Consider the following 12,293-nt stretch of genomic DNA (forward strand, 5'->3'; position numbering starts at 1 on the left):
CAACATTATCTTTATTACAATTTGCGTCTCATTCTATAACCAACTATCACCTATCTTTGAATTGTTAATTTTATCTTGTTTTTCTACCCCAGGGCTACCTGTGGCTGCGGGTGGGGCTGCACCTGTTCCTGGGCTTCATCGTGGCGCTGCTGTTCTTCCAGATGGGCTACGACGCCTCCAAGACCATCTTCAACTTCGGCTTCTGCTACGCCTGCATCATCGCCATGCTGTACATCCCTATGATGCCTGTTCTGTTGGCGTGTAAGTTGGAAACGATATCTTTGTCATCGCTTTAATTTAACCAAGACGCTTACTCGCATAGTAGTTTAAATAATATTATGCGGCGGACTAGATAATGTCCTAACGAGGTTGTAAAATATGTTTTTAGTGAGAGTAGTATGTTCAAAGTATACAAAGAATAAACCACATGAAAAAAGTCATAAGTTGGGATAGTTGTCGTTCACAAACACTTGAATTTGATGGTTAGTTTCTCAATCTTTCCATCGTCAACAAGCCGTTAAGCTAATTCCCAGGGTCATGTGGGTAGTGTTTTCTTAATCTAAATAAAATGGTTTTAAATTTGAAAGCTTACCTAGCTATTGTCTATCAACAAAATACCACTAGACTCACGATACGCTCATGTCCAATTTCAGTTCCCAAAGAAGTTCAACTAGTGAAGCGAGAGTACTTCAACCGGTGGTACGGGCTGAAGCCTTACTACGCGGCGCTGGTGGTCTCCCGGACACCAGCCACCATATTCTTCAGCCTCATCTACCTGGGGATCACGTATCCCCTCACCTCGCAACCCATGGAATTGCCCAGGGTGTTGATGTTCACCGCGATTTGTATCATGGTGGCTTTAATATCAGAGTCGATGGGCACCGTGATATCGTCTATGTTGAGTGTTGTTGTAAGTATGAAAACAAATAGTTTATGTAACTAGTAGTTTGTACTCGTAGATATAGCCACGAAAGCCGAATGGTGAAGGGGTCGGAGTGGCCGACTCGAGATCCGAGGAACGCGGGTTCGAATCCCACCGTCGCTCGACTATTGTCGTGAGCCCACTCGTAACACAAGCTTATTTAGCTTACCACGAGGGGCTAACGGGACTATTAGTAATTTGGGCAATACAAATTGCTAATAATCTTTTTTTTTTTTAAATTCATCCACCATTTATGTTTCGTACCGAATACAAAGACTTGATTTGAGAAATACCTCAAGCCAATAAGAAAAGATTCCACAACCCTTTAAAAAAACCGGCCAAGTGCGAGTCGGGCTCGCACACCGAGGGTTCCGCCGTACAAACGTAGCGGTTTACAATTTATGACGTATTAAATCAAATTACTTACTTGATTCCGTTGCGAGTAGTGGCGAATTTCAAAATATGCGGTATGATTATTTTTTATTTATTTATTTTTCCTATATTTGCATTATAGGTAGGTACCTACCTCAGCGTTTTGAATTTTTGCGTTGATTTAGAATTTCTCACAGTTTAGAGGCAATTAGATTTAAGAAGTGTTTGATATGAATTTCAACTTTAATATCTCTACGCGTTCATGTGAAAAAGGGTAGGTAGTAAGTTTATAATTATTAAAAAAATATTTTATGTCATGTAAGCAAAAATAATATTTTAAATTTTATATAACTTCAAATTTATCATTTTCGCAATATTTCCTTTATCTGTACTATATAACGTTGCTTCGTGCCGAATTTCAAGATTCTGAGTTCACAGGAAGTACCTTGTAGGTTTTGATTCCCTAGCGTGTGACGGAAATTCGTCTAAGGTGTCGGTATAAACTGCTGTATCTTTTGATCGCGTTAACTTAGAAGTTTGATTTTTGTACTTCTTAAAGGGACAATAGATCTAGGTATTTGGTATAAATTTCAATTTGATACCTTTATTCGTTCGTGAGAAATAAGGTAGTAAGTTTCATTTTATTAAAATATTTTTATTATATTATATAACTAAAAAAATGTAATTTTCGCAATTTTTCCTATATTTGCATTATATGACAATGCTTTATGCCAAATTTCAAGATTCTGAGTTTACGGGAAGTATCCTGTAGGTTTTGATTCCTTTGCGAGTGTCGAAAATTTGTTGAAAATATCGACATAATCGGCTGTATCTTTTGATTGGCTTGGCTTAGAAGTTTGATATTTTCACAGCTTAAAGGGACAATAGACCTGAGTATTTCATGTGAATTTCAGCTTGATACGTTCACGCGTTCTTGAGATAAAGGGTCTTGACAGACGGACGGACGGACAACAAAGTGATCCTATAAGGGTTCCGTTTTTTCCTTTTGAGGTACGGAACCCTAAAAAGGATTTCTATGTCATCGTATTTTTCTTGTAAAATAGCCCGTATTAAAACAAGATTAGATGCCACCGTGTTTAGAATGATTTTTACTGTAGTCGTGCGTATGTATAACCTAAAATAGTACAGCTAATTATAAAAAAATCTGCTGTAGTACTTACGTAGTTCTTTGATCCAGGCACCAAGCGGTAAACGACACCAAAATTTGCTAAAATTATTGCACAAACACATAACTAAACACACGATTACACAAAATAAGTTACATTTAAATTAACGTACGGACAAAAATGATCGTCCTTCGCGACGCCCCGATGACAACTAAAGCACAGATTACGAAAACTAAAGGTTTACGAGCATTCCACATTCAAATGTGGGTAGTTGCGCGACCACAGATTAAAGACAGTGTGTGAACTTTCTTGAGGATCTAAAGGTGGCGCTGACTTGTTAATCTTTTCTTCGCTGCTTAGATCGTAAATTCGTGTACTGGACTGCATGTCATTTTTTTGTACCTACTGTTCTTTGTTTTTTAGCGTGTGCTGTAGGTACGAGCAAATGCATGAATGAATTTACCAAAATAGTAGGTCTGTAAGAAAGTAGGTAAATACCTTTTCTGGTAGTTGTACTATGATAGCATAATGTAGGCGGCACTCCCCACTATCAAGGCTATCAGTGACTTTATCTGACAGATAAGTTCCTGATAAGAGCGAATAGCTATCAGGGACTTTACCACTGAACCAGCCTCCAAAAGTTGTAACTTATCTGTCAGATAAACTATCAGGTACTTATCAGCAACTTTTTTTTCCAGAACTCCGTGTTCCTGGGCCCAGCTCTGAGCGTGCCTCTCATGCTGCTTGCGGTGTACGGCATCGGCTACGGCGACGTGCCCCCGCCTATAGTGTGGAAGCTGGCTCGCTCGTGCTCGTTTCTGCGGTACGGGATCGAAGGGCTGGTGGCGGCCATCTACGGCCCGCCGAGGGAGGATCTGATATGCCCGGACCATGTGGACTACTGCGAGTACAAGAATGTCAAGTAAGTAAATATTATAGATACCCTTAGGGACGATACCCATTGACCGGCGCGTGTCGGAGCGTGTCGTACGTAGCGCACTTACAGGGCCGTAAAGAAAATAGTATTTTATTAAAAGTTCTTAGGGTTGTAATTGCTTACAACTGAGTGATTAACTAACATTTCAATCCGGACGGATGCGCGAGCATGCGTCGGAAGCCGGTCGGCTCCGAGCGTATTCCAGCGGATACGCGCGCATTCCACCGCATTTTTGGCCGAACGGACGCTGCGTTGTGTGCCGACTCGCGCCGGTCAATGTGAATCCTGCCTTATGGGCACTTTGGCTGGACTTTTCCTTTATATTTAGCTTCTTAAATAGATCAGACAAATATCGGTTGGCATTCACGCCGTTAGTGGTAGGAATCTCGGAAATAGTAATGGGATTTAGGGTAGGGCATTGTTCTATCTATTGACATAATTATTTTAATTCTGCTAACTGGAGAATTTATGTGATAGATAGTGGGAACACCTTATTTAGTAATATTCTTGTTTCAGTTATTTCATCAAACTAATGGGGATGTCTGGCGTGTCCTTCTGGGCGGACTTCGGCGTTCTGACGCTGATGCTGCTCGGTATGAACCTGGCCGGCTACTACCTGCTGCGGCAGCGCTTGTCGCCCAACTACGCCTTCAGGGCCATCAAGGTCATCGGCAGCTTCATCAAGACGAAGATGAGCGGGAGCTACCACTGATGTATAGATCATCATTTCAGCCATTGGACGTCCACTGCTGAACATAGGCCTCGCCAAATGATTTCCATGTTAATTGATTGGTTGCGGCTTGCGTCCGGCGCCTTCTGGCTACCTTTATGATGTTGTCAGTCCACTTTGTGGGTGGGCGTCCCATGCTGCGTTTTCCGTATAGACAGTACGTCAAGCTAAAGACGGTAGCATCTATTCACTTAGTAATAGAGGCGGATTTTTCAACAACAAAGTAGTCTGTTGACTGTACCTTATTCTTAACACCTTCACTGTCCACAAGACACAATACTAAAAATAAGGTGTGAATTTTAATGTGTAATACATGGACTGTAAACCTACCCAGTTAATTATGCAATAGCAATTCCGTAGATTCTAATAAAGAAGACCATGAAAAGCTTAAGACACGTCTGGATCTTTCTATAAGTTTAGAATAAGTACACTTATTAGTTAGATGAGCAAGCTCAACGTTCTAGTACTTGATTCGGTTTCCAGATAAGTGTGATATTTGTACTTTAATTTCTGTAATATTTAAAATTGTTTTAAGTAGGATGTTTAAGGGAATCAAAATGGTGATAGCTCGCGGCGCGAGTGTAGCTGTATGTAATTTAAGACTGATACTTGATGAATATTTTGAGAAATTGTCTATTAAATAAAGAACACTAGAATTTGAATTTATTTAACAAGTCAATTCGTTAAGAAAAAATGTAGACCAAAAAGTTCATGAAAATACCTGTTTTAGAATCGTTTGTACAAAATGTAATAAGCATCACAATAATAAATAGAACTTGTCATCACAATTTTATCTTTATGTTTAGAACAATACATTATAACTTTATAATTATAAAGCAATAAAAATGGTTTCTGTAACTAACTTAATACTCTTTGTAAATTATTATATTTTAAGATTAATTTACTTTTGTACTGTGTGAGAATTGTCTGTCAGGGTTATGGGAACATAATGAGCGAGATGCAAAAAATAAACTCTTTTGCTCGTCAACTCTTCTTTTATTTACCAAATGTTTCTCTCACTAAATAAATCACACATTTGATATACAATATAAAAACACAATTGATACAGTAAAGTATTCCAACAAAATACGACTAGGATAGTCACGTTGTGATTCTCAAACAACTCACAATATAAAATTTAAAACAAAAAAAACAACAGATCGATTTAATCCAGATTCAATCCCCCTTAATTCATCCACTGTGTGTTCTAAGTGCTACACTAAAGTGCACTTTAAAATTTACAAACGTACGATAGTAGATATTAACGATAGTTGTAAGTATTCATAAGACCCATAAGTACGCAATTATACTTATTCTAGAATATTATGTACATAAACAAGTAATCATATTGTCTATTACTTTTAAGGAATGTTCTAGCGCTAACAAAACATAAAAGCATGTTAGTAAAAATGCTACAAATAAAATGGATCTCATGTGTGATTATCATCAAATAGGAATAAGAATAAAATATATAAGCGTGTCCTTAATTTACAGACTGAATGATTTCAGATGTTGATAATCTTATAAAAATGAGTTTATCAGCATTAATAACTAAAAAAAGCTGGTATTTACTTGCTAAAAAGTATTTTTAAATCACTTATGTCTATCTAGATGATAGTCTGGTCTATGTTATGTTGTATCGTTATCATGGAAAATTATGGACGTAAAATGCTTTAATTTCATAAGACATCATTTTACCACTATGTAATTGTATTAAGATAAATCGTTTGTCTTAAAATTAAATGAATAAAAAGCGGCAGTGTTCACAATTATACCAAATTGATAGAACATAATAAAATTTGATGAGGAATTGCCAATCTGAATTTTAAAGATATAATAAGCCTTAACACAACTATACTCGTCATCACAAAAATCGGGCCACCTACGTTTTACAGGAAAACACGTTTCTACTGACACAATCATGGTGCCCCAACAATATTGGTGTTATTTGAAAGCCCAATAAATATCCTTAAAGAAAAACACATTTAATTTCTTAATAAACGATTAACATAAACGCGATATACAATAAATGTGACTTGAAAAAAGACCTCACTTTTGGGCTCACCTCTGGGATCAATTAGACCAATTTTTATGGATATAAAACCAAATAATGATCTCACATGTCCTCTTTAACAGATGGATAGCGATTAATCCCAACTTAACAGTTTTATAGCCATAAAAGTTGGCTCAAGCGTAACTACCAATTTTTTGAAGTGACTCTGGATTCTTCTACAGACACATTTTTGGGGTAAAAACCTTTCCTTTAACGAAATGAAGTTTAGAACTAGGTTTTTAAATGGTACCAATATTGGTGGGAAGTTGGGATGCATACGTTTGAAAAGTGCTTGTCGCGGGAGGGTCGATTTTTGTGATGATCAGTGTAGTAAAAAGAAAGAAATAACATATTGATAAAAGTAAAACAAAATATAAAACAATGGAAATTATAAAATTTTGATGTCAATAATTACACAAAGTAATGATTCTAATACTTTTGGCGAAGCGTTACATAAACATAATGTCTTAATAACAATGAGTATTTATAATAAGCTATTAAAAATAAACATTTAAAAATAAAATCAAATACGCATAATTTCTATCTAGGCCTTTTTAAAAGGAAATTATCTTATTATCTTACATTTTTATAAATTGAAAATCCTTAACACGTTACATTCTATTCGAGAAACAATTTTGTGACGATCACTTGTACTATAAGGCGAAGTTGTTAAACGATACGAGGCTAATGGTTGAATGACTGTATGAATATAGAGAATGTATTAAAGAAAGGATTAGTAAAACTGTAAAAATAAAATTTAACCCCGATGAAGTGCAAATAAAGACGTTCATTAATACCGATCAAATTGTAAAAATAAACTTTCAAGGTCCATTTATAATTTGACAATCATGACCTTAAACGATTGATTTCTAGTATAGGCTGATTTTGAAGTACAAAATCCATTGAAAAACTTTTTATATTGTGGTAAGTAGTGTGCTTTCGATGAAACTTGTAAATGAAATAAAAATTTATTAATCATTAGTAAGACGAAATGCGAATCAGATTGAAAATTTAGGTAATCTTAAAATCATAGATTTAATAGGACGTTTAGTAGGTAGTGAACTATTTTTAATACTAACTAAAATTATTTCTACTTTGTGAGCGCCCTTTAGCTGCGATGCGATGTAACCTACATAATCCACATTCCACGTTCCCGGCACTTATAGTGAAGTACAATTAGAATACCCTAAACATAACTAATGGTAACTATATTTTAGAATCTATTTCATCTTAATTATTAGTGATATTATTCACATTAAGTTGTCAAAACAAATAAATATTTAAAAAATAATTTGTAATTAACATCACCAAAATTGATAAAATAACAAATAATAAATACGCAATTATTTTATTTTCACTCAAATGGAATGTTGATGTTTGCTATATTTTTAATAAAGAAAATATTTACAAGATAGTTTGGCACCTACGTAAGGAAGGATGTGTTGAAGACGGTGCCACGCTACTAACAAAACGAATAAGTACATACCAATTCGAGATTTTCGTTAAAGCGAAAAGTCTTTTTTGTGACTAAACCCTAGACAGTAATTGAGTAGTTAGAACCTCCATTGTTATAATCCTACCTTTGTAAACTCAGTCAACACCCTAGCTATCATGGACGCTATTCCAGATTACATACAAACTGTAATAAAGTGCTGAAGTGCATCAAACGGGTATTAGATCCATGATAGCTTAACAAATAGGAATTAAGAATTATCTCTTCGAAACTAGCTATGAGATTTTATCCATAATATTTCAATATTCGCACACAGGCAATTGGAAATCAATTGCAGGTGGCTCAATCGTCGATACAATATGAAATGGTCACACAGCACACGATACAGGGGCCATGAATAGGCTAGTTTCCTAAAAAATTTTTTTAGTCCGTTATGTTTAATATCAAAATATATTGGACACCTATATTTATATTTGTCAATCTAACAAATAATTACATAGTTATGGTGCGTTGAAGTTCCGCGCGACGTCACAAAGTGCGGCACTTTTATGCACTCATTGATGTCACGGGCCTCTTATTATGAACTTTGCCGCGCTTTATCTCTTTAAATTTTCATTAATTTGAAAAAGTGAAAAATACGTGTAGAGTATTTTTTGACAAGTAAACTGACGGACTAATTAAAACTCTTGCTTTTTGACCCAGGAAACATCCCTATTATCACACAGAGCTTCGCACGGCTTTGACGTCTCATCGGCTATGTGACCTTAATCGACCTTGAGGTTTAGATCCCCTATCGTCTATCAGATCAGGCACTTAGAAATTGAAATGCTGGCTGAGTTTCTCCTCGTCGCACTGGTCAATGTATAGCGAGGGTCTGTCTGAGTCTAGACAGGCGTTGAGCTTGGCATGCCTGAGGAGACGGCCCTTCCTTCTCCATAGCTGGGTGTCGTCTGCTGGGTCGCAAGAAGCTAGTACGGCCGTGACGCGGTCATCAGGCGATAGTGCGATGCAGAGGCTGTGGTGACGTAGTAAACCGTTCTCGAAACGCCAGAGTTGGTTCCCGCCCGAGTTGTGGCAGGGGTACATGCCTGGAAATTGTTTTTTTGTGCTGTTAGATGGTGGTTTCTTTTTAGACTTATGTATAGTCCAAATTATATTTCGGATTGAAGATCTAAGCAAACTCAAAAGAATTATTGAGTGTTAATTTTATTACTTTTGTATAAATTGTAGTAGGTATTCTCTTTCTGCTATTGTTATCGAAACTATAGAGTTGCACTCTATTTACTTTGACTACAGGTTACGACCTGTATCAATTAGATCGTACCTAGTGGAAATCAGCATCACAAAAGTTGTTTTTTCCATAAACACTGATAGTTTCTTGACTCATTTGGTATTAGTATCTTTAATACCAAACCAAATAGCTATTTCTATGGATGGTAAATCAGTCACGGAGAAAAGTTGAACTAATTTTTGACCTCCAAGAAATTTCTTTCGAGGCAAACAGTCAATTTCAGCATACTTACCAAGGGTCCCATCAATAAGGTGCCCCATGGTGTCCAGACAGCGGTTGCCCTGGGTGATGGCGTGGTAGCTGCCGTCGAAGGTGGGCACCTGCAGCTCGGGATACACGTGCTCCAGATACCAGCTGAAAGGCTTGCAGTGTAACTTCTGGCGGAGCGTCACGCGCTCTGAAATGCTGGACAGAAACAATTGGTTAATCCGTTGATTAATATTAAGAGTTCAGTCCTGTTTTTGTGATAAAAATATGTAAAGTTCTGTCTTGAAAAGTGTCATAATGAAATGTATAGTAGGTAGATAGATAGAAACAACACACTTTATCGTACACCACACAAGACAAGAAAGAGAAGAAAAAAATAAGTACAAAAAATACAGTTCAATTTCGGAGGTCTTTTATCGATATAAAGTGAGAAGACACTTGTGGCATAGTCACACTCGGCGGCTTTAAAAATGCCTACAATTTTAGAAAACCAAACACTTTACTAACATTACTTTTAAGATTATAAATTGTATCCTACTAACCACTATGAACTGTAAAATTGTTTGAAATAAACGTCATTATTATTATTATTATTATAAAGCGATCTTTTCCAGACAACCAAGGGGTAGTTAGAAAAATCAAATATGACTTTGAGTGCCGCAAAAGTAAACACAATAGATTTTTTATTTAGGTATAACCCAAATAAAACATTATTCTATCCGAAAATAAATTGTTGAGTCTCTGAGCTGTGAGCCACACGGCATCGAACTTGTTGAGTATGTTTAAAGTCATCGTCCGCTACTTATATGTACGAGTATGTATAAACAATCTAGATTTTGACTAAATTACGCTGTAACAAATATCCTAATATATTTGCTTATTTATCTCAAGCTTCGGGAATGGCTGACCACTGTCTGTGTGTAACACCAACAATAACCTGTACCTATTTTGCAAATATCTTTATCAAAGAAAATGTAAATACTTACTCTCCAAACTCCACCTGCTTGGCAAGCGGCTGCGACCGGTAATACAACTCCTTGTAGTCGTCCATCCAGACCTCGGCCGCCCTCCTGGTGTTCCTGGCGAAGACCGCCCCCGACCCTCCCGGGAACGTGTAGGGGTGACGCTTGCGGAACACGTGGCCCACCCGGGAACACGGCACGATTTCAAGAGAGCCACCGCACTGCCAGACCCTGGAATCGTTGATATGATATTGGTGTAAAGTTATCCGAAGTACCTATTTATTAACTTTTGTTTGATTTTATTTATAAGATCTACGGAAGAAGGATTAAATTATCCCAATTTTGCTATCATCTACGACACAAGTCCTTATAGGAATTATGCACTAATGTGATTCAAAGATTTTTAAAGATTAGAGTTAGGTGCAATACTCGCGTTATTACAGAAATCTAAAAGGTTAGTACCTAACCATGGCAATAGCCTCCTGACTATAATGAAATAACTTTAGGTTGAGTATGCTAAACTACCTGAAGGATATCTCCAGGTTCTCGCCGCCCCAGACGTCCATCCGCATGTCGTACTTGCCGAGCTTGGCGAAGTACTGGCGGTCCATGCTGAACAGGCCCCCTGCGATCATGGGGGTCCGGATGACCTGCGTCGGGTCGTTGAGACGCGCGCTGTATATTACTAACCAGTACAATAGCCAATATTCTCACCTGAAAGATATCTCCAGATTCTCGCCGCCCCAGACGTCCATGCGCATATCGTACTTGCCGAGCTTGGCGAAGTACTGGCGGTCCATGCTGAACAGGCCTCCAGCGATCATGGGGGTCCGGATCACCTGCGTCGGGTCATTGAGACGGGCGCTGCGTTCTGCATGCGAGAGGTACTCCCACTGGAAGATTTAGAAGATTGGGATAGTCGTCACATCAGGTCATTTTAGTCCAATGGAGGACGTACAAAATGTACATTATACCAACCAGATTGACCTGGGGTTTGCGTGACAGGTCGCGGGTAGGGTTCACCCTCACATTACAAACAATTTCTGCATGAATAGTCAATATTTTTGGTGGGTGTTTTTTGGAGTGGTCTATGTACAATATGGCGTCCCCAACCGGCCAATTTGGAAATCATTGAGTGAGGTCTTCAGCAGGGGCGATTCAGCAGTGGAGCTAAAATTATTGAAAAACAATACATTGTTAACTCCACTCACAAGACGCCTTAGGAGGAGTTGAAGCCACGGCCTTACGGACGTTAATTTTGCTCTTTTGATTCTACCAGGTAAGCACTCACCTTGAACACCAAGTTCCAGTCGAAGCCTCCTCGAAGGTCAGCCGACGCGCCGATATACTGGAAGGTGTCCATGCTGATGACGTCGATGACGGGGCACACCACGCGCGTCGGGTCCTGGGTACAAGGAGAATGACTGTCAACGACGTAACAGATAGGGACAACAAACAGTTAGTAGGTACAGTCAAGAGTTTTCCACTGTTGATGAAACCCTTGTATAGGTAGTTGAGCATACCTGACTAGTGTATTCTAGACCAGGACTTGAATACCAAGATACATTAACCACAACGGAGAATCTCTTGGCGTACCTACATCGAAAGTGATTCTTAGGCCAAAGTGGAAGCAATTCCTTCATGTATTGCAAACATATTGCTACGGGAAATTGTTTACGACATTGTCCGTAGCTTTTTACTCAAAAGTACATTTGCTACACCAAGATATACATAGATCCAACAATACGATCAAAGACGTAAGAAGCAAGCCCAAAAGTATCAGTGGATTGCTTTGGGATTGGAATAATCTTGATTGACATTTGAACCAAACAATTTAGCGATTGCAAAAGTTAATTATCTAAAATCATCCATACAGTCCGAGAGCGTCCGAGTTACGTTGGAATTACAACACCGCAAGTACTGTGATCTGGTAGTAGCGGTTGCATCACTAGACGTTCTAAATCAAACCCTGACCGGAATACTGAAGACTGAATATCCTAGGCCAGGGATTCCTAAACTATGGGTCGCGACCCAGTGGTGGGTCGCGAGCAAACATTAAGTGGGCCCTGCCTGGTAGAACAACACACCACTCTACAGATCCGAGTCCTTTATTTACGCATATTGGTAACGGTTAAATTTCCATAGGTGGGTCCCGAGTTTGGGAACTTGTATTAGGTGAGTCGTAGCGTAGCCCAGAAAACATTGGGAACCACTGTCCTAGGCAATGTAAAAGACATAG

General features: G+C 38.2%; 2 protein-coding genes across 2 annotated transcripts in view; one reads left to right on the forward strand and one right to left on the reverse strand.

Moving 5' to 3' along the window:
- The window catches only part of LOC135072380 (ATP-binding cassette sub-family G member 1), a 65,024-nt gene extending 59,948 nt beyond the window's left edge, over positions 1–5,076 (forward strand). The window contains exons 8-11 of the mRNA XM_063966286.1: positions 93–261; positions 654–910; positions 3,120–3,343; positions 3,875–5,076. Coding sequence (XP_063822356.1) covers positions 93–261; positions 654–910; positions 3,120–3,343; positions 3,875–4,070 — 846 coding nt within the window. The 3' untranslated portion in view covers positions 4,071–5,076. The remainder of the gene's footprint in view (positions 1–92; positions 262–653; positions 911–3,119; positions 3,344–3,874) is intronic.
- Positions 5,064–12,293, reverse strand: part of LOC135072381 (polypeptide N-acetylgalactosaminyltransferase 2-like) — a 101,752-nt gene continuing 94,522 nt past the window's right edge. The window contains exons 6-10 of the mRNA XM_063966288.1: positions 11,346–11,459; positions 10,769–10,947; positions 10,079–10,285; positions 9,118–9,290; positions 5,064–8,682 (exon numbers count right to left, since the gene is read on the reverse strand). Coding sequence (XP_063822358.1) covers positions 8,408–8,682; positions 9,118–9,290; positions 10,079–10,285; positions 10,769–10,947; positions 11,346–11,459 — 948 coding nt within the window. The 3' untranslated portion in view covers positions 5,064–8,407. The remainder of the gene's footprint in view (positions 8,683–9,117; positions 9,291–10,078; positions 10,286–10,768; positions 10,948–11,345; positions 11,460–12,293) is intronic.

Source organism: Ostrinia nubilalis, chromosome 6 (genome assembly GCF_963855985.1).
Source record: "Ostrinia nubilalis chromosome 6, ilOstNubi1.1, whole genome shotgun sequence".
Lineage (NCBI taxonomy): Eukaryota > Metazoa > Arthropoda > Insecta > Lepidoptera > Crambidae > Ostrinia > Ostrinia nubilalis.